At 39.3% G+C, this 23593-nt stretch overlaps 3 protein-coding genes across 3 annotated transcripts in view; 2 read left to right on the forward strand and 1 right to left on the reverse strand.

Moving 5' to 3' along the window:
* Window positions 1-18198, forward strand: part of LOC311097392 (uncharacterized protein) — a gene marked incomplete at its 5' end in the record, with an annotated part of 189722 nt that extends 171524 nt beyond the window's left edge. The window contains one exon of the mRNA XM_084137017.1: window positions 16801-18198. The remainder of the gene's footprint in view (window positions 1-16800) is intronic.
* Window positions 1-23593, forward strand: part of LOC311092333 (butyrophilin subfamily 1 member A1-like) — a 147684-nt gene that overhangs the window by 79439 nt on the left and 44652 nt on the right. The window lies entirely within an intron of this gene.
* LOC311097415 (exportin-6-like) overlaps window positions 1-23593 on the reverse strand; it is a gene marked incomplete at its 5' end in the record, with an annotated part of 42331 nt that overhangs the window by 8940 nt on the left and 9798 nt on the right. The window contains 13 exons of the mRNA XM_084137056.1: window positions 693-840; window positions 934-1026; window positions 2076-2235; window positions 3291-3360; window positions 4055-4147; window positions 4245-4353; window positions 4466-4575; window positions 6171-6297; window positions 6387-6867; window positions 9111-9188; window positions 9312-9471; window positions 9556-9753; window positions 10717-10829. Of these exons, the coding sequence (XP_083993182.1) occupies window positions 693-840; window positions 934-1026; window positions 2076-2235; window positions 3291-3360; window positions 4055-4147; window positions 4245-4353; window positions 4466-4575; window positions 6171-6297; window positions 6387-6867; window positions 9111-9188; window positions 9312-9471; window positions 9556-9753; window positions 10717-10829 (1940 nt within the window). The remainder of the gene's footprint in view (window positions 1-692; window positions 841-933; window positions 1027-2075; window positions 2236-3290; window positions 3361-4054; window positions 4148-4244; window positions 4354-4465; window positions 4576-6170; window positions 6298-6386; window positions 6868-9110; window positions 9189-9311; window positions 9472-9555; window positions 9754-10716; window positions 10830-23593) is intronic.

Genomic DNA, 23593 nt, shown 5'->3' on the forward strand with positions numbered 1-23593 from the left:
TCACTGTTATTCGGTAGAGGGCGCTATTAAAAAACTTCTGAATGAGTACAGAAACTCCTGATCAAAACACAGGCAAAACATTAGTAGAAAAATGTAATAAAAGCATTGCTTATGCCGTTATAGTCTGTTGTCAGCTTTTTGTTAAAAGATTTTTTTTAAGAAACGAACACACATTTAAATATTGATTAAAAAAAGAATGCATGAAGCTAGAATAAAGCGGTAACTAAATATTCTGGGTCCATGAAACTTTTGTGAAAATAATCAAAAATGCTGGCACCAAAAAAAAATATATATAAAAAATGCTGTAAAAAAGGTAATTGTAACTTTTTCTCTCAAAATTCTTACATTTTTCCTCAGATTTACGAGTTTATATCTCACAATTCTGAGAAAAAAAAGTCTGCATTTTTTACCCTTACAATTGGGAGTCACAATTGCCTTTTTAACTTTTTTTATTCCATTGCAGAAACAAGCTTCAATAGTTTCCTTGATGATATCAGCTAAATCTAATATTGATGATAATATTGATCGACCTCTTAATTGTATGAAATTATACGTAGTATAATATCAGTAGTACCCATATCAATACACGTATACATTTAATAAAAACTGGTCTTCATTTCTATAAACTTGAAATGACTGTGTTCTGCTTTAAATGAGCATTAAAGTATTATCGTTTCTAAAAATCAAGTGACCTTGGCATTGATGAGAGGGGTCGTGGCGTCCATGCTGGACCTGATGAGATCCACAAATTGCGTTTGATCTTGTTGGCGCTGCACCTCACCACAGAACTGAGCCAGCCAATGAGAATACGCCTGCAGAGCGGCCAATGACTGCGCGTGGCTGCAAAACAGAGACGTTTATTAGCTATTATTTTAAACTATTCTCATTTAGGTTACCCTGCATCAACTAGTGCCTACTTAAGTGACTACTTACACATCTATAAGATCTGGTTTGAGCACTGTAGGAACAGCCATCTCTACATCGTACAGGCTGATCTGAGAACCGTAACACGACACTTCCACCAATCTGAGAGGAGGAGAAACATAATGAGCAAGAATTAAACATCACACATTTCAGTCTGATATTTACATCTGACCATCTATCAATCTGTATTAATAATTCAAGCTATTCATTCCTAAATGAATAATATGATATTTGTTTGCATTTCTTTGCATATTATTTTGACACAGTGTTGGCGTCAACAGGAAAATACATTGCACTTGTGAAAGTAAAACCAAAACCATAACCTTTGCTTTTTGAAAAAAGGCTTGGTTTAGTTTATATTTGGACAGTCTGCCCAAGTTCACAGTTAAATTAGTAATCATTTGTTTAGTGTGAGAAGTGTTTTTTGAGCCAGAGTTTAAACAGTATATCAAAGGAGTCCTTTTTTTACATATTCATCTTTCTTCAGTGTGTAATGTTGCTGTTTGAGCATGAAAAATGTCTGTCCCGGGAACAAACACGTCACAATATTCCTTATTTAAATAATTTCCGCCCAAGACATACGCAAAATAAAGGACGAGACCTGGTTGAGTTAGTTAGTAGTGTGTTGAAAATCACGGTTATGATAAAGGGAAAGACATTTCCAAAACACGATGAAGCAGTTGACCAATCACAACACACTGATCCAGCCCACCAATCAGAGCAATCTAAGCTTCTCAGAGGGAGGGGCTTAGAGAGACAGGAACTAAACGGAGCGTTACTGACAGACTGAGGAGAGAGGTGATGCAACAATGGAGAATATGAGAAAAATGTGTTTTTGAACATTCAAGCATGAAAACCTGTTCTAGTAGATCCCAAAAACAAAATCAAGACTTTGTAAAAAGGCATAATAACAAAGTTATTTATGACAAGTGTAAAAAAAACCAAAAAACTAAATTTGGTGTAATGCAAAAAGAAGTCATGAAATAGCCATGCGAGGCACACTACACAACACAGCAAAACCAGTAATAAGACCAGTAATAATATGCATAAAAAACATGGCATAAAACATTAGCAAATACAGAGAACATTAAAGTGCACACATAAGGAGGTAGTGTTGTTGTCAAATGAGGAACTGGGAATCAGGAACTGACCTCTGCACGATGGCGAGAGCGTCATTAAAGCGGGCGGTGAAAACGTCCCCTGTGAAGAACTCGGCCAGGCGTCCCACGGCCTGCAAGAGAGAGCTCAGGTCTCTGAGAGCGCAGTGAAGTCTTCTGCAGTCGGCCTCCGCTGTGATGTTCAGCCTGCGACCTGTTCACACACACACACAGAGAGAGAGAGAGAGAGGTGTAAAACCACTCAACAACAGCTCACAAGCCACATGAGAACAAACCCGCCACAAAGCACCATCAGACTGAACATCACAAGACCAGAAACTACTAAAACACTAGGTTGACTGAGTAAGTGCTCAAGCAATCAAAATAAGGTAACCTACTGTTCAAAGTTTTGGGGTCAGTAAGTTTAAAAAAGAAGAAATTAATACGTTTTCCAGCAAGAATGCATTAAATTGACCAAAAGTGTCAGTAAAGACATCTATGCATCACATTTTCCACAAAAATATGAAGCAGCACAACTGTTTTCAACATTGATAATAATAATGAATGTTTCTTGAGCATTAAATCATCATAACAGAATGATTTCTGAAGGATCATGTGACACTGAAGACTGGAGTAATGATGCTGAAAATTCAGCTTTGATCACAGGAATAAATTGCAATTTAATACACATTTAAATACATTACTTGAATGTGTTATTTTTATATTTAAAAATAATATTTATATTTAAATGTGATAATATTTATCAATATTATAGTTTTTATTTAGCCTTGGTGAGCATAAGAGACTTCTTTCAAAGAAATCTTACTGCCCCAAACACAGTTCATGTAGAACTTCCTCTATATTTCATCTTGTCTGTAGTTGTACTGCTTACTTGGGCAGATTATTATACACTTAGGTCAAAAAATGGCAGCAACACATTTATACAAGATATTTGACAGAAGGAAGTCAGATAGCAAAAGAAAAAAAGAAAAAAACAGTGCAGCCTGAAGAACAAGGAAATGTGTCAAAGATATCATATTTCCAACAAATTCCCCTTAATGCTTCAGTGGATTAACATACAAACAGTGACATTTGGATACTGAGTGAAAACGACACATTAGCATTGCTGCAATGCATTCTCCATGACAAATAGTTCACCCAAAACAATTAAAAGTGTAATCTGGGTGTGCAGCTGTACGGGTCTGAAAACAAAGCTACTATCTATAAAACTGCTGAATATTCAGACTGTGACCATGAAGAGAAACTCACTTGATCCTGATCTCACGATATACTGCTGCAGCCCAAGATAAACGTCCAGATCCTCCTGGAGCACCGGAAACTAAACACACACACACACACACACACATAATCATGCTCTGCTCACCAGATACTTATCAATGCCATTTCACATGCAAATTTAATGGAATTAATAATAACAGGAAAAACGTGATAGATTGACAGATAGACAGATAAGAAATATAAATAGATAGATAAAAATTGGATGGATGGATGGATGGATGGATCTAATACTCCTCATGTGGATTACAGCAGAATTTGATTTAAAATCGTAAATCCTCCATGAATGTTTTGGACTTCACTGAGACTCACTTAAATCAGTTTTGCTTCCATATTAAACAGTTATTAGAATTGCCAATGGAGAGTCCATTGTTTTCAGTTCAAAGAGAAAGAGAGTGAACATGTTCACCCACTCATCTACACCTGAGAGAGAGAGAGAGAGAGAGAGAGAGAGAGAGAGAGAGAGAGAGAGAGAGAGGGAGAGACAGAGAGAGAGGGAGAGAGAGACAGAGAGAGAGAGAGAGAGAGAGAGAGAGGGAGAGACAGAGAGAGAGAGAGAGAGAGAGAGAGAGAGAGAGAGAGAGAGAGAGAGAGAGAGAGAGAGAGAGAGCGCATGTTCACCCACTCATCTACACCTGAGAGAGAGAGAGAGAGAGAGAGAGAGAGAGAGAGAGAGAGAGAGAGAGAGAGAGAGAGAGAGAGAGAGAGCGCATGTTCACCCACTCATCTACACCCACCAGAACAGAGAAGGTTTGGGACGGGAGCAGCTCCATCACCCTGGCAACCACTTCCAAACTCTGACGCAGGTACCGTTGCCATTCGGTCTGTTGCTATAGAAACCAGAGGGGAAAGAGTTCCAAAAATTCAGCCAAAAAAAGAAAGATGTTTTAGCAACTATAACCGTGTGTATGTTTGATTGATCCTTACATCGTCGTCAAGGGTCTCATCATCGAGTTCTTCTAGCTGACTCTGGTTTAACCTGAACTGGATCCTGTTGAGAACTTCACGCAGCAGCAGAACTAGAGCATCTTTATACCTGGTCTCACACACACACACACACACACACACACACACAGATTACGACAGTGTTCAATGCTTGAGCAACCTATATAACACAAACTCCATTCACACAGTCCACAGACATGTACCTGTTAATGACACTGTCTCTGTCAGCCAATCGGCTTCTGATCTTGGTGGTCAGGTAGTCCAGGAATATACTCCAGATGTCAAGACAGGCCAGGTAACCCTCGTGAGTCGGCTACAACAAAATAAACAGACCATTAAATGAAGAGATGCACAAAAATGTCAAGTTTAAGAACTTCAGCGCTGATTCAGTGGTCATGAATTTCATTTTTAATTTTGTTTCCTTGAGTGCATTTTAATGTTAGTAGGATTTATACATCAAAACCTGCAATAACTTTAATAAAAATGTAAAATTCTTGTTTTTTATGGGATATTGCAGTTTTTATTATAAATGATTTATCAGTGCACATTAGAGGTGTAACGGTACATGTATTCGCCCTGAACCGTCATGGTTTGGTGCATACAGTCAGACGACGAATACAGTCCACACTCCAATCCAGAAGGGGGCGCGTGCGGTAATGCAACACTGTTTGCTAACCATCACAATAGGAAAAAGAGCAGAAGAAGAGACGATCTACACACTACCCCAAAACAAGAGTACAGATGACACATAAGAACTTGCTAGTAGCCTATACGCTGTTTCAATACGTTTTTGTGACGCACTCCACAAACTTCATGGAAAGGAAACTGGGATGGCAGAAAGCGGCACCTTGTTTGTATTTTTTACTTTATCTAGCAGAAGTTGCATTTTACCACACAGCATCGGTCAATCTATCAATCAGAGCAACAAATCAACAATTCCATTGTACCAAACTAGCATCGGACCGTGACCCCAAAACCGTTTCAATTCATGAGCAATCTTTACATCAAAATAACTTCCCCTCCCTCTAACATCTCTTCTCTGACGATGCGTTTACTGGTGTGAGGGCGGGGCAACCTGTCACTCACATGAGATCCACCAATAGCAAACCACAACCATCCAATCAATTCCACATGAACAAAATCAAGTCCCGCCCTACTTTTTATCTAGTTTGAGAAGCGTTTCACTCAGATATGTGTCTCAATAGGGAAGAAAAGACTTAAGTTAAACACTGTTTAAAGGGGCATGTGCCTTGAAGACTCGAATGTAAACAGCCACTGCTATGATTTGTTAATATCTTTGCATATGAAATGAGCATTACATATGAAACTCTATTGAAAACCTTCACCGCGTTTTTACTAATACAGTGGGCGGGGCCAAAGACGCAATGATCTGATTCTACAGAGGCGGCATTTCGTCAAACTATTACATCATACTTTGACAATCCGAAACAAGTCATTTTCTGAGCTTGGATTCAATGAAAGTTGTTTTTGGACTAATGAGGAAGTTGAGTTGTGAAACTTACAGGATGTTTTAATAGTACAATAACCTCTTGCATGTCAAAAGACATGAGCCCTTTAATGTTAGTCATGATAACGCACATCTTGTGGTTTAATACTGAACATGACACGATGAAGCCATTGGTAAGAGTAGAAAAGCATCTTCAAGTCTAGACTTTTTCAACAGAAATTCAACTATTACCAGGAAACCATTATTGAAAATACCTCCAAAACAAGGTATGTGCATTAAAATATGTTAAAAACTATTAAAAAAAAGGATGGTGATAGTGTCAAAAGTTAGAGGAACAAGGAAAGTTTGGGTAATCAAAGTACAGGAAAAGGAAATATCATTAGACATGAATATGGTGTTAGAGTTGGTGCTTCCAGGAACATTAAATGAAAGAGTTTTACCTGGTTAAAGGTGTATTTGAAGAGCAAAGCTAGAAATTCCACTAGAGGAAACTGGGCGTTAGATTCGATCCTCCGCAGATGAACACTAACAAAAAGCCTGAGGAAATCGGTGAACTTTTCCACATAGCTGATAGAGACAGACAGACAGATGGAGAGGGTTAAAAAGCAGCAGCATCAATGAGTTAAATGTCTGAATCAAGTGCTTCTATCTCTTACCTTTCATCTAATTCTTGCAATCTGCTTTTGATAGTGTGTGTGTTGCTGTGTGAGTGTGTATTTGTGAGTCTTTGAAGTAGGTAGAACGTCTGTTGAAACATGCGTAGCAGAAACTCCTCAAAGTCCACGGGGACGCAGTTTTTGCACATTAACTCGTTGATACAGTTCATGGCCATGACGCCCAGCCTGGCGCGATCGGATTGGCCCACCATCTGACCAGTCCTGCCGTGTCCACTGCCGCCATTGGCTGGGAGATTTCCAGGGGCGGAGTCTCCGTTCGAAGTGGGCAGAGGTTTCGTTTTGATTGGCTGCTGGCATCCAAAGCGAGCGAAATGAAAAATAGAAGCCAGGAGGGATGGAGTGATAGAAGTGGAGAGAGGAATCCAGCTAAAGAGATGAGCCAAACATTCCAGCGCTAGCAGACACAGAGCGGCACTTTCAGCTTCCAGGATCATCTGTGTGCTGTTGCCCCCCAAAACACCTACAGAACAGGACAAACGACAACAATTAATACAACAATCATTCATTGGCAAGTTTCAACTAGTGACAGACCATTTTGTGGTTATCATATCAGTATTGGTTGATGACTAGGGCTGCTCTATTATGACAAAAATCATAATCACGATTATTTTTGGTCAATGTTGAAATCACAATTATTTAACACGATTATTGGAGGGCGATACGATCGCCTTATTTCACGATACGAGTAATTTTAAATATCAGTGAAATTTCACAGTTTTCAATACTTCAGCAAAAACTAATACTAGGTTAACTAATAGAGATGCGCGGATGGGCTATTATTTCATCCGCAACCGCATCACAAAACTCATCATCTGTCCGCCATCCATCCGCACCACGTTTTTGACAAATTTTCAAAACCGCACTCGTCCGCCATCCGCTGAATGTATACATATATTTTTCATTTGATTGGTTCATTTGATTGGTTCAACCGCCCGCCACCCGTCCGAATTTAATTAAAATATTACTTTTCGTCACGTCATCCGCCCGATCCGCGGTTTATCCGCGGCTGTATCCGCCAACCGCGCATCTCTATTAACTAATGTAAGAAAAAGGTCCTGAAAACAATTACGAAACAAGTAAACAGTCAGCAACACACTCTTAAAGTGACAGCAGCCTAATAAACCTGCTGCTGTCTGTGTCATTAATGTTAATCAAACAACAAATGACAAAAGAATATCACTCAATGATCTTTACCGAATAACTGAAGTAACTTTAATAAGGATAAACTATACATGTGTACAGTAACACTATGAAATATTATTTTACTATTTTATTATTATTGTGTGTACGCACTTAGGCGCATATCCGAAGCCCATTTTCTTATCCGCGTCCGACTCGGAGCGTACACACAGAAAGCCGCCTGAGGAACAGTGTCTCTTTTGCGGTTTAATGCGCTTTTAATAACACTCTTTAATATCAAACACATCCCGCAGTTTAGCAACAGTAGACTGCATTTTACAGCACTTACTTACTTGGCTGATATGGATATTAAGTTTGGGCTTTTAGGGAGGAGCTAAAGTGCACCGCTGGGTATAGGAAAGGAAGGTGCGCTGGACGGGACGCAGCAGCCGCACAATGATCATTTTACCTTAATTATATTGTTTTTATAATCGCTGGAAGACAAAATCGAAATTGAAAATCAATTACGAAAATTGATTGAAAACTTTGAGTAACGCTTCGTTCACATGCTGTAGGAATTATCATTAATACAAGATTCCTAGTAAGAAACTGGACATGAACACTCTGTCAAGCCATATTTACTAATAGGAAACTGAGATACAAATTTTGAGTTTCCGAGTTATCCATGCCATAATGAACAATTGCTGCTGTGACTGGTATTCATAGTTTTTTCCACAAGAGCTACAATGCCTTGACTTTCAAGTAGTGCATATTAACAATTTACATACATGAATAAACATTTGAAGCATATTGTTTTATACACAGCGAAAATAGCATGTATTGGACCGAAATTCGAAAAATAGAAAGCACAGTGAATATTTATACGGTTGTTAACAAATGGGATGCTACAATTTATTAAAAATTGAAATATCTTCAATACATTTGGGCTTTACTACATATTTTTTAATAAGATTCCCTCATGAAACAGGCGTCCTCCATGATTCCTATTCTTTCCGACAACTAAGCACTTGAATGCGACAAGCTCGTAATCACGACTTCAGAAGTGAGAAATAGGAAATTACTGCATAACTGTCTATAAATAAATAAATAAATGAATTGGTTTATTTATTAATACATGTACTCAAAGTTCACTGATAACATTTTCAGTTAATTAAATTTGTTAGGCATCAGAACTGTTTTAGCTAAGGTTTACTAATGAAATTAGTTTAATTAAATTTAGTTTAAATACAAATTAGATTAAATGTTTTATTAATTGATTACTTGATGGAAGAAAAAAAAAGACTGAAAAATGAAATTTTACTACTAAATTGCTCAGGCTACAGGATTATAGAACATGCAAAAATGTATTTATGTAGTGGCAGAAAACAAGCAAAAGCTGCAGACAAGCAACTTTTCAAATGCTTTTTCCCAACCAAATCTCACAAGAAAACAACTATTTTACTAGGTGGCAATTTTGCATGAATTCGTATGAAAATGTGAGATTTTGAGCACTAACTGGTACCACTGATGTAGACCTCACTTTTCAAAGTGGCCCAGTGGCAAAAGAGGAAAGCAGAAGCTCACCTGACTCTCTTGACGTGGGGGATGGAGGGGGAGTGGTGACTGTAACACTGTGTTTGTCCCACACCGTCTCCAGAATACCTGCGAGCAAAACAGAGTTGTTAAAAATGAAACTGCAAGCCTAATCACATGATACAGGTTCCAGTGCTTAAAGAATAGTTACACCCACATATACTTTCAATGAAACAGTTATGAGTGTCTCACCAGTCAGAAGGTTCAGTACGGTGGGGATCTGATCCAGCAGGAGTTTCTTCAGCTCCTCTTTACGAGCGACGCTCAAGTCTTCTCTGGGACAGACCAGCTCTTCTGAGGTCATCTTGAGCAGAACCAAACCCAGCGGCGCGAGAGACGGCGACTGCACTAACTGCAACACACACCACAAAGATGAAGCCAGTTCAGTTCATTTTAATATCATTCAATAGTAACAGCAGTAAAGAAGAACAGGTACCTGTAAGGTGTTGCTGAAGAAGTCATGGTAGAACATAGGCCAGTCCTGGCGTCCAGTGTCAACGATGACTTTGCAGAGTTTGTTTCGGATGAAGAAAGGCAGCAGTGCATGCTGGGATAGCAGAAGCTTGGGCAAACAGCTCCGAAGTTCAGCTTTGTCCTCACTGGCTACACCGACCCACATCTTGTTCACAAGATTCTGCAGAGGACGACCGACAAATTTATTGTCATCATATCTCATATCATAAACACAGCAGAGGATACCGGTGCTTGCATATTGTATTTTAGGATAATTACACAAATATATCCAGGTCATATTTCAAGAAAATTCATCATGCCAATTCCCCTTAAAATTAAAAACTAAAAGACTGGCATTATTGTACTAATGAAAAAAAATCCTCCAAAGGAAACGATTTTTTTAAATAAAAATAAAAATAAAATGCTACTATGCAGTTCACATGGTATACTTTAATGTATGATTTAAATATATAATTTTAATGATAATTATTATTTTTTTTAAATCGGCAATGACAATTAGGGGGTGAATACAACTATTTTACAAAAAGCTAAAAATCCTAAAGGCTAAATAAAGTTCTTTCTTTTTTTCCCTTTCGATTTTGTGGCGTAATACACTACCGCTTAAAATTTTGTGGTCAGGAAGATGAAAATAAATAAAATACATTTAAAATAATTTAATAAGGAAACATTAAATTAAAAGTGGCAGGAATGACATTCATAATGATCATAAAGTCCGTATTGTTCAATTCATAAAGATTTCTTTTGAACCCTCTTTAAATATTAAATAAATGCTGTTTTCAACATTTATAAAAATAATTGTTTCTTGAGCAGCAAAACAGCATATTATAATGATTTATTAGAATAATTATAAATAATTTTACTGAAAATTCTACTTTCACCACAAAAATAAATTACATTTTAAAATATATTGAAATAGAAGACAATTATTTAAAATTGTAATCATATTTCACAATATTACTGTTTTTTTTCTGTATTTTTGATCAAATAAATGCGATGAAGAGAGGAAATAAACATCCAAAAAAACTTTTTTGAACTTTTGAACATTAGTGTATGACTTGAACATGGACTTAGCAATTTTCGTGAAGTTAATCTACCTAAGATAATGAACTGAAATTAATTTTACCTCGAACACAGTAAGGCTGTACATCATGACATATTCATTTCTGCTGTTGGAGAGGAAGTAGAGGCAGTGCCTCCACGAGCCGGGCTGCCCCGCGAAACTGTTCAGCAGCTCTTCTGCAATAAACAACACCACAAAACACTCATCACAAAACACATTATTATCTAGTTGAAGCAAAGCACACAGTGAAAGATATTAATGTTTAGTTAGGTTTGTTGCAATAACACCAAACAAACACTCATCAGAAACTTCCTTCAATGACGAACACAAGAGTTGAACTCAAACGCAATGAAGAGGGCCTATACAAGCTACTGTTCCCACAACTTGAACTCAATTCTAGTTCAAAGTTAACAAATGCTTCTTGTACAGAGTTTTGCATATTTGCATGAAAAAGAAAACATAGCTTTGTTGCACACCTACACGTATGCGCATTTCAAAAACCAGTCGAGTTCAAATTACAGTGTGCTTGTTAGTTAGAGCTTCACAATAACTTCATTAGTTACATTCATTAATTTGATAGATGTTTTATCTAAAGGCTTGAATCAATACGCTTGTTGTGTTCCCTTGGAAGTGAACACTTAACACTGCACATTACCAGCACTACCTTTTTGCCTCCATTAAATATGGCAGATTTTTGTAATGACAATATTGTGAAAAACACCTCTCGTGACAATTAGGAACTGAGAAACTGGGCCGCATCTGATAGTTTAACATCTGGTTTAGTCTGAAATCATGGTGTGAAACAGGGTGAAAGATCATATAGATGTAGGCTCTAAAAAGACAACAAGTACACTCGACTTCCACATGCACTAATGTGACAAAACGCTTCAGTAAATATCTCATTCACACTTCATAAATTAAACTTCCTAAATCTAGCCTACATTTTTCTTTATTTTTCTATTGCGTTATGGACTGGATTATGTAGTCGTAGAGATTAACATAAATCAAGCCATTTCAAAGGGATAAATTTCTCATCATATTTGGGTGGATAAAATCAATAATACATTTACAAAAAAAGTGAAACAATATAACACGAGGCATCATGTGTTGGGATCTTAGATACCATCAACCCTGGACTTTGAAACTGTGCATTTCCGGTGCAATGCGTGACTTATTCTGGGTCTGATTCACAGGCAGTCCATTTAGTTTGACCAGTTTCACAAAGGGTTATTTTCTACAAAAATGTCACTGCTGAGAAATGTACAATGACCATAAATCGAAATACATGTCCTGAGTTTCAAAGCACCATGTCTGGGCACAGGATTTGGACTAAATCTTTGGCCAAATGCTCCCAAACAAACCCAAATACCAAGCATTTTACAAAACTAAATGTCATGAATGTGGTCTCCAACCCACGAAATATCACCTTAAAGGGGTCGCATGATCATTTATTTTTATTTGAGTTTCACTTATGAGTTTTACAGGCTTTGTTGCATCAAAACAGCATTTAGCAGACGCTTTTACCCAAAGCGACTTATGGTGTGTTCACACTTGGCATGTTTGGATTAAAACTAACCCTGGTGCGATTGCTCTGTTAGTTCAAATTAATTAGAATAAGTGTGAACGCCGCCATCTGAACCCTGGTGCCACCAAACAAGCGGACTGAGACTGCTGAAAAGAAGAGTCTCGGTCCGCTTCCAAACAAACCCTGGTGCGGTTCGACTGAAATATGAACAAAGACATGTAAACGAACCAAAAACAGGAAGACTAGACGCTAAAAAGGACAGAGTGCTCACACATATCGTTTTTTCTCTTCATTCCTGCCGCTGTTTTGATTCCTTTACACATTTTTAAGCTCTTCACGAATTCTCAGCTGGTCAAAATACCATTATATGTAGCTACGCACATGCAGCGAGTGCATTAAGCGCAGCACAGCATCGGTTTGGATGTTCGGGAAGTTCTCTTTCAAAATAGGCAATACGTCATAAAAGACGAACGATCAGGTTGTGAACATATCACTATGCCTTTAAGTTCGGTATCTTTTGTTTGGCGATAAAAATGGCAATCTGAACACTAATCGGACCAGGACTAAATGTTTTTAGAACCGAACTACAAGTATAAACACATTTACAATAAAGGAACACAAGCAATTTGTCACAGAACCAACAATAGTCATATTTTACTAGTCATAGTCTTTCCGTTTTTGTGCAGCTGTGCCTTCAAAGTGGACTCATTATGCCCTCTTTCAAAGTCTGGATTTTGTTTTTGGGGTCTGGAATAGAAAAGGTATCTAAGCTTGAATTTTAACAAAAAAATAGTTGTAACATTACCAGTAAATTACCGGTATGATGCTTTGTGTAAACAAATAATGAAGTTTACCGGTATGAGCATGTACGAGGTCTGAACGCGCTGACGTAAGAAGCCTGCTTTGGGCCAGTCATAAAGCTCTGCTGCTTTTAATTGTAATTGTTAAAATGTAAACATGTGCTAGACGGACGTCTGACCATTGTGCCACGTCGTACGCCCTCTTTTCCTTTCATCAGCACTGCGACTCTGCATGTACTATTGCGTACTATAGTAACTGCAATACTATAGTAACGATTATGCATCTCATGTTTTTAAGAGCAAAGTCATGTTCTGTGTGATCATCCTCTAATGCTCGTCATTCAGAAGAAAAAAAATATATAGGCTATATTTAGTGGTATTTTGGTACTGTTGTTTGAATAGCATCTTACCAGTAAAAAGACAGACCATCGTTTATAGTGTGAACAGCATATTTGTGTATTTGCCGGAAAAGTCGTTATGGTAATTTACCAAGATTGCTGTGTGAAAGGAGACATTGTTGCAGCACCTCTCTTCTCAGTCTGTCAGTAACGCTCATTTAGTTTCTCTCTCTATGAAGCCCCTCCCTTCTAAAAGCTCAGTGTGCTCTGATTGGTTGGTTGGATCAGTGTGTTGTGATTGGTCAACTGCTTCGGTGTGTTTCAGGAATGTCCCACTTACTATAACCGTGAGTTTCAACACACTACTAACTAACTCAACCAGGCCTCACCCCCCTTTATTCTTGTGTATGCCTTGGGCTGGAATTATTTAAATGAGGAATATTGTGACGTGTTTGTCCCTGAAAGAAACTCAAGACTACAATAGAGGAGTTTTAGGGAGTTCAGAAACAGTGTTACTGATATAGATAAAAATTCCCTCTGGAGGAAGTGTGTGCTTTCTAAGGGACCATTCACACATAATGAGTTTTTCTATTCCACTGCACTACTTTTTCGATGTAAACTTGCGCTAGACTGATGTCTTTAACCGTTAACGTTAAACGTGTCTAGAAACTTTTGCAGCATCTCCAGCATAACACAGCTTTCTAAAAACTGAGTCTGTGTGAACCGGCCCTAACTTTGCAGACCTTTTTCATGCTTAAACAGCAACATCTCACATTAAAGAAAGTTGAGCATGTAAAAAAAGCATAATAGGTCCTTTTAAAAACTTTCATGTAAAGACCATCATTTCATATGAAATGAGTAATATAAAATAAATGGCGCTGAAATGAGCCGCTCAAACTGTTCAGATCAGACTGAAATGATCAAGTATCCAGTTCAAAATAAACTTCAGCTGCTGGTTTCTAACACTGGTTCTTCAGATGGACCTGCAGAGCAGTAGGTGCTACACACAGACAGAAACAGTGGCAAGTTTCACAGACTTCACCATATTTAACACTTGTCGTTACTTGTCTTGCCGCTTAGATTTAACAGCAACTGTCCTCCTCCAAGCGCACCACACTAGACAATTTTTCAAACACTGAATAGGCATCATTAAAGCGAATGTAGGCGATCACATGTTAACATTTCAGTATGTTTGTGTTTCAGAAGAGAAAATAGGATGTCTATTGATACGAGACAGACATAACAAGCCTATTCAGCTAATAACAGCACAGAGGATGACTCTGCAAATCAGGAAATGATGAGGGTGTGAAGGCCAGCGTCAGAGAGAGAGAGAGAGAGAGAGAGAGAGAGAGAGAGAGAGTTCCGATGGCAGTTGGCAGCAAAAATATCAGCTCCTGATATCAACATAATTTTTGCCAGAAAATGTATGTTTTTTATGACTCAACCTGTAATTAGATGATTGGATACTTAACTGTGAACAAAAGAGGCAGAAGATTTTTAAGGTAAGACCTCTGAAAACGATTTAATTTTTTTGTCATCACTTAAAAACTGCATAGAAACTCAACATATCAAGCTAACTGCTAGCCAAGCTAACATTCCGTGGCAGTTAATTCAGTTGAGAACAACATGGGCCTACCTAAAGCAGAGGCATTTTTCAAAAATGAAGAGGAGCTGGAGATAATATATCCAGCAGAAGTTAAATCTACCAAAGATAAGAAAAAGATGAAAGAGATGATCCTGAGAGAGAACACAGAGATACTGCTGTCTGACTACAGTGGCCCAGAAGACAACAGAGTCCGGTGTAACCTGCTGTTCTTCACTGAACACCCATCAGCCTGGCACACCATCCTCAGCTCTGCCATGGCATGTAGAAGAAAAGGAGGCATCAGCAAAGGCAGACAACTCACTCTGGAAGGAGACAACGACACAAAGCTGATTGTGAATCTCTATCATAACGGAACAGTCATGGTCCAGGGACCAGAAACCAGCCTTAATGAATTCCAGAGGAACTTCAAAAACCTTAAATTGGAGGTTCAGAAGATTAAGAAAGATCAGGAGGAACTCTGCAACACAACGGACACCAACACTGACCCAGGCTCAAGAACTCCTCTGACAGACAGACACATCAGCACTCCTGCGCCTCCCAAGATAAAGGCCTTGAGAGACAACATCGCTGAGCTGGAGCAGGACTTCTTCTTGTTTAAAGAGGAAACTACCAACAACATCCACCAACTCCTGAATATGTCCAGCCATCACAGCATTCAACAACTACAACAGCTCTGCTCTGCTGTTAAACATCTGGAGGAGGCCAATCAGGAGCTGCGACAGGAGCTGAAGAGGGTGAGAGAGGAGCTGGATAGAAGAGAACAACACGGACACACTCTGGAGAGACTGCTGGAAGAGACCAGAAACCAGCTTCACACAAAACAACATCAGCAGTGTGTCAGCACACAAACACACAGCGCCTCCACTTCTGAACGCATCCCAACATCAGCTGTGTCAGCACACACAAAAAAGAGCTCCCCCACTCCTGAACGCATCCCAACCACAGCTCAACATCAGCAGTGTGTCAGTACACAATCCCCAAGCTCCTTCACTCCTGTAACCCCACAATCTCATCAAGCCCCTCAGAGGAAAGTCAGCAGCAACATCACACCATACCATCCACCAACTACACCACCATCCACGAGCCCCGGCAGAGAACAGACGAGTAAAGACAACATCGTCATCCTCTGTGACTCCAACGGCCACCATCTTGACCACAGACGACTGTTTCCGGGCAGATCCGTGAAGAAGTTCTGGTGTCCCACCTCACACTCTGCTCTGAGACTGCTGCGAGAGGGTGTGTTGGGTGCGCCGTCTCACATCATTCTCCACACGGGTACAAACAACCTCAGTGCGAGGGTGGACGTCACTAAAGCCCTGTCCACCGTGGTGAAATCAGCCAGCAGGATCTACCCTGGAGCCAAGGTCATCATCTCAACCCTTCTACCTCGCAGAGACGTCCCTCAGAGGATCATCAACACAATCAACGCGGAGATAGCTAACATCTGTGCTTCAATGCCGAACGTTCACATAGCCAACCATCAGCGCATCACCCACGAGCATCTATATGACCGTGTCCACATCCATCGAGAGGGCATGAGACTGTTCGCAAAAACCATCAAGGAGTCAGGCCTGAAACACCCTCAGATAACACACGCTGAGCGTGAGGAGAGGGTCAGTCAGACAGACAGCTACGCCGCTGTAGTGGCAGGATCAGGTAGAGCTGACACCACGGACCTGATCCAAATCAAACACATGCTGAAAATTATATGTGACAATATGTTAGCTTAAATGCTTAGTCAAAAATGATCATTATTTCTTAATGACTTTTTTTATTTTATTTTATTTTTTTATTTTATTTTTATTTAACATGTAAATTGACTGACTCACAATACTTCTATATATCCTCTATATTATCTATATTTTAAAACTTGATCAGGTCATGAATCTCATACATTTTTCTGGTGAATCCAATATTTGTCAATGTCATTGTTTAAAATAACATGCTATAACATTCAGGGGATGTTCTCTTCTGCTTTTGGAGAGAAAATTACTAACCCTGATCTTGTTAATATTGTATATAGTTCAGATATAATCATATTACTTGAGACATGGTGTCGTTTAGACTCCAAAATCTGCACTCCTCCAAACTACAGAGAGCTACGAATCCCTTCAATCAAACAGCCTAACATTAAAAACGGAAGAGGGGGAATCATAGTTTGGTTCAAAGATCATCTGTGGCATTATATTCAGCCTGTGAAAAAAGGGAAAACACATATTTGGTTAAAACTTAAGAAAGAGCTGTTGTGTTTAGACGAGGACATGTACCTGTGTGCCACATATATCCCCCCATATGAGTCTCCTTACTATAATGAAGACATCTTCTCAACCCTACAGTCAGAGATTGTTTACTCTCAATCTCTAGGATCGGTTCTGTTAATGGGGATCTGAACGCTAGAACAGGGAAGGAAGCGGATTACATTACCCCAGATGGAGACAAATATATCAACAATTCACATATATATCAACGGAAACACTTTACGAAGGCACGTCAGAATTATGACAACACCATAAACAGGCACGGAAAACAAGTCCTGCAGCTCTGCAAAAGCCTGGGTCTGTACATAGCTAACGGCAGAACTAAGGGAGATTCTCTGGGTCGCTTCACCTACTGCTCATATCTCGGCAGCAGCACAGTAGATTACGCCATCACAGATATAGACAACAATAACATCAACTATTTCACAGTGATGCCACAGCTGCCGTTATCAGACCACAGTCACACAGTCCTCAGTCTGAACAGATCCGGGAATCTCCGGCCTTGTCCAGATCAGAAGGTTAAACTGCACCCCCTCCCCGCCAGATTTATGTGGAGTAAAGACAGTCCTGCCCAGTATGAAGCCCAGCTCCACAGCACTCGTGTTCAGAACATGATAGATTCATTCCTATCTACTTCATTTAGCGAAGAGAAGAAAATGATCAATTTAGCAACTCATCAATTAAATGAAATATTTTCTACAGTGGTCAGAAAAGCCCTGAGAAAAAGAACAAAATACAGATGTAAGAAAGAAATTGCTAAAGATGATTGGTTTGATAAGGAATGCCAAAAATTAAGAAAAGATTTACGGTCATTATCAAATATAAAACACAGAGACCCTGCAAACCAACAAACACGAGACAAATATCAGCAAACCCTCAAAACATACAAGTCACTCCTAATACAGAAAAAAGCTGATCACATGAAAGCAAAGCTTAATAAGATTGAGGAGGCAGTCGATCAGAATTATTTTTGGGAATTATGGAATAATTTAGATAAATCAAAAGAACCCAAACACATTCCCATCTATGACCCAAACATCTGGACAGAACATTTTGGAAAACTATATTCACAAAACGAACCAACCCTCACCCAAAAACATCTGACCTCCCAACTATACACCCTGGAACGCACTGTAAAAGACCAGCTAAACCAGTTAGACCAGCCCATATTATTACACAAACTGACAGACAAGATCAAATACTTAAAAAATAAAAAATCCTGTGGCATGGATTTAATATCCAATGAGATGCTGAAACACAGCAGCCCCAAACTGAAAGAGGCCATTCTGAAATTATTCAATCTTTCATTAAAATCAGGACACTTTCCTGAGATCTGGAAAGGAAATTTGATTACACCAATTCATAAAAAAGGTGAGAAGTACGACCCAAATAACTATAGGGGCATCACAGTGAGCAGCAACCTGGGCAAACTCTTCTGCTCCATCATCAACGACAGACTAGTCCAGTTCATTCAAGATCACAAGATCCTCAACAGCTGTCAGATTGGCTTTATGCCTAAACAGAGAACATCAAATCACATCTACACACTCCACACACTCATACAAAAACACGTCCAACAAACAAATCAAGGGAAAATATTCGGCTGCTTCATTGACTTTAAAAAAGCCTTCGATTCGGTTTGGCATAATGGACTTTTCCTAAAACTAATTCAAAGTGGAATAGGGGGAAGGACATATGACATCATAAAGGACATTTACAATGGAAACAAATGCGGCGTCAAAATTAACGACAAACGCACTGATTATTTCAGTCAAACGAAAGGAGTCCGTCAAGGCTGCAGCCTCAGCCCGACTCTATTTAATATCTATATTAATGAACTGGCATCAACACTTGCAAAGTCCTCTTGTCCTGGTCTGCCCCTCGAGGACAGGGAAATCAAAAGCCTCCTGTACGCTGACGATCTCCTGCTGCTGTCTCCTCATGAAGAGGGTCTGCACCAAAGCCTCTCGCTTCTGGAGGAGTTCAGCAGCGACTGGGTCTTACCCATAAACATGGACAAGTCCAAGATCATGATCTTCCAGAAGAAACCTCGCCTTACTGACAAGTACACATTTACACTTGGGGGAACAATTCTTAATCATGTCACCTGTTATAATTATTTGGGTCTGACAATCTCAGCTTCTGGAAAGTTTGACACTGCAATGAAAGATCTGACTGATAAAGCACGTAGGGCTTATTATAGTATAAGAAAACCCCTGTTCAAATTTAACCCACCCATTAAACTGTGGCTAAAATCTTTGACAGCATTATCAAACCCATCCTCCTATACGGCTGTGAAATCTGGGGCCCCAAATTTAAACTAAATTACGATTCCTGGGACAAAACCCCTGTGGAAACTTTCCACCTTGAGTTCTGCAAGAACATCCTGGGAACTCACAGAAACGCTCCGAGTCTGGGTTGCCGGGCAGAATTAGGCAGATTCCCTCTCCTATCTGAGATCCAGAAGAGAGCCGCAAAGTTCTGGTTCCATCTATCAGACGCGCAGACAGAGAGTTACCATCACTGCGCTCTCAGACACAGTGCAGGACACCCTGAGAGCGACCCCATGACACATTTAGTGGAAAAACACCAACTTAATCCAACAATTCAGTTCAGACACGCAAAAGTAAAAGAAATAGGGAACATAACCAAAGAAGAATACATACACGATTGGCAGATAAAGGTCACACAAGTAAATAAATTAAAATACTTCCACAAAATAAAGTCGGATTATAAATTGGCCCCATACTTGAGCAATATCAGTAACTATGGTTAGAGAAAGCTCCTGACGAGGTATCGCATAGTGACCACAGTCTGTGTGTGGAGACGGGCCGGCACAAGCCGAGCTGGAGAGCCAGAGAGCTCAGACTGTGTTCACACTGCACTGATGGAGTCGTAGAGGACGAGCTGCACTTCCTCACCGAGTGCAGCAAGTACAAACACATCAGAGACACTTATTTCACACTAATAGCACAGATTTTACCCCAGTTCCAACAAGCGAGCCTCACAGACAAACTGTCTTATATTCTGGGAGAGAAAGAAGAGTGTGTTCTCCTGGCAGCGCAGTATGTGTCTTCCTGCCATCATATGAGGGACAAGGGCTGAACCCTCTTCCCTTAAACTGCTCTCTGTACTTTTTTTTTCTTTCTTTTTTTTATTGTGATATATTTATGCATAATATTGAAATGTATTTTTTTTATTTTTTTATATATATATATTTTTTATTATTATTATTGTTCACTTTTATGTATCAACATGTACGTATATGTTTGTATATGTCTATTGCTTTGGCAATATTGTGCTATTTTTACACAGTCATGCCAATAAAGCTCATTTGAATTGAATTGAATTGAGAGAGAGAGAGAGAGAGAGAGAGACAGAGAGAGAGAGAGAGAGAGAGAGAGACAGACAGAGAGAGAGAGATATATACTGTTCATGTATACAATTCAATATACTGATGTCTGTCTTGTTTTGAAATAACAAATGTAATTATGTAAGTCTCCCTATTACAGTGAAGAAACCTTCTCCATCCTGCAAGATGAGATTAGCCATTTCCAGACCAAAGGGAATGTGTTAATGTGTGGCGATTTAAACGCCAGAACTGGAAATGAACCAGACTTTGTCAGCACACAGGGAGACAAGTATACAAACACCAGCCACCCTCTGCCCTCATACCAGCTCAGAAATAATTATGACCAATTTACAAACAGAAGTGGGAGAAGTCTACTTGAGCTCTGTCGATCACTGGGCCTGTATATAGTGAACGGTCGCATACGGGGAGACTCTTTTGGTTGTTATACCTTTAATTCTTTCCTGGGCAACAGTACTGTCGATTATTTCATCACAGACATTGACCCAGTGCATCTCAGAGCATTCACAGTCAGTCCTCAAACACCTCTGTCAGACCACTGTACAATGACACTCTATTTAAGACGAACTCATACCAATGAATCACACAGACAGCCCTCTCATTTACTGAAGCTGCAACAACCCTACAAGTGGACAAAAAACAGCACAGAAAACTATCAAAATGCAATAGAAAGCCAAACGATCCAATTATTATTAGACAAATTTATAACTAACACATATTCACAAAATAAATTAGGCATAAATCTGGCACTAAGTGACATTACCAACATTTTCCACCAAACAGCATCCATGTGCAATTTAAAAAAGAAATCAACAAAAAGAAAACCAAAAAACACCAACGAAATGTGGTTTGACAGTGAGTGCAAACATATCCGAACAACAGTACGAAATCTGTCAAATCAAAAACACAGAGATCCTGACAATAAAGAACTCCGCCATCAATATCATGAAGCTCTTAGACTGTACAAACAAACTCTAAGAGTAAAAAAGGAAAAACACACAGAACAATTATTTCAAGAAATGGAGGAGTCCATAAATACCAGTAACTTCTGGAACAACTGGAACACTCTCTATAGACCACAGCAGGAAGAATTGGCCATTCAAAACGGGAACATATGGAGGACACACTTTGAAAATCTGTACAAAACACCTGAAACAAATCCTGCTCGAAATGAATTAAAAACCAAATTAGAAATCCTGAAAGAAAAAATTAAAGACAACCAGAACCCCCTAGATTTCCCAATCACTGTAGATGAGCTTACAGAGAGACTGCATGCTTTAAAACCCAACAAGGCATGTGGCATTGACGGAATATTAAACGAAATGATCAAATACACCAACGACAAATTCAAAACCGCAATAATCAAATTATTCAATATTGTTTTGAGTGTAGGATATTTCCCCGACTACTGGAACCAAGGCCTGATTACACCAATCTTTAAACAAGGAGACAAATATGAGCCAAACAATTACTGAGGCATATGTGTTAATAGCAACCTGGGGAAAATATTCTGTTCGATTGTTAATATAAGACTGCAGAACTTTCTTAAAACACACAAAATTCTGGACAAAAGTCAGATTGGTTTTCTGCCCAAACACAGAACATCTGACCACATCTACACCCTCCACACCATCATTGATAAACATGTTTACCAGAATAAATCTAAAGTCTTCGCTTGCTTTATTGACTTTGAGAAGGCTTTCGATTCGATCTGGCACGAAGTACTCTTCCTAAAACTACTGGAAAATGGGATTGGAGGGAAAACATTTGATCTGATAAACACCATGTATAAAAACAACACATGTGCTGTAAAAATAGGGAATAGTCGAACAGAATTTTTCCCCCAAAATCAAGGAGTCAGACAAGGTTGCCCATTGAGCCCCACTCTATTTAACATCTATATAAACGAATTAGTCAAAGCCTTAAGTAACTCCACTGCCCCCGGCCCAACCCTGACGGACTCAGAGATCAGATGTCTCCTCTTTGCAGATGATTTAGTCATTCTGTCAAAAACAAAAGAGGGACTACAACAGCTCCTCGACGTCGTAGAGACATTCAGTCTAACGTGGGCTCTCAAAATTAACTTAGCTAAAACAAAAATAATGATTTTTCAAAATAGATCCAGGTGTAGGGAAAATAAATATGTCTTCAGAGCAGGAAACCAAGTCCTCCAACACACCCACGAATACACATATCTGGGACTAAAGCGGAGTTCAACAGGGAACTTTAATCTGGCTGTGAATGAACTGAAAGCAAAAGCAATGAGAGTCTTCTACATGATTAAAAATACTATTTGACATGAAATTCCAATTCAAACCTGGCTAAAAATCCTAAAAGCAATAATCGAACCCATTGCTCTGTATGGCAGCGAGATATGGGGACCTCTAAAAACACAAGATTTCTCAAAATGGGAAAAAGAGGAAATCGAAACTCTGCAAACCCAAATTTGTAAAAGCATCCTAAAAGTAAACAGAGCGACACCAAACAACTCGTGCAGAGCTGAATTAGGACAATACCCCCTGCTGATCACTATCCAAAAAAGAGCTGTGAAGTTCTACCAGCACCTGAAGCGCAGTGACCCGAGCTCATACCAGGCTGAGGCCCTGCCGTGTCAGGAGCAGAACCGGCACCGGAGCGCACTCTCACAGCTGATGCTGAAACTACAGCCAGACCAGCACTGCACTGTCTGGCCCAACCAAATTATTAAATTACAAAAACAAAATTACATTACCTATTGGAAAGATGCTACTAAATCACAAAAGAAGATGGAACTCTATTTACGCCTGAAAAGAGACTATAACTAGCAGAATACCTGAGCTGTGTGAAAGAGCATAAAGTGAGAAAGACCCTGACCAAGTACAGGCTGAGTGACCACAGTCTGGCTGTAGAGAGAGGCCGGCACAGGCAGAGATGGCAGCCGAGAGAGCAGAGGCTGTGTTCACTGTGCTCTCAGAGAGAGGTGGAGACAGAAGAACACTTCCTGATACACTGTGATCACTATCACAGCATTAGATCAGACTATTTCACTAGATTCCAACAACTA

The sequence above is a fragment of the Abramis brama genome (genome assembly GCF_963993115.1).
Source record: "Abramis brama genome assembly, chromosome: 1".
NCBI lineage: Eukaryota > Metazoa > Chordata > Actinopteri > Cypriniformes > Leuciscidae > Abramis > Abramis brama.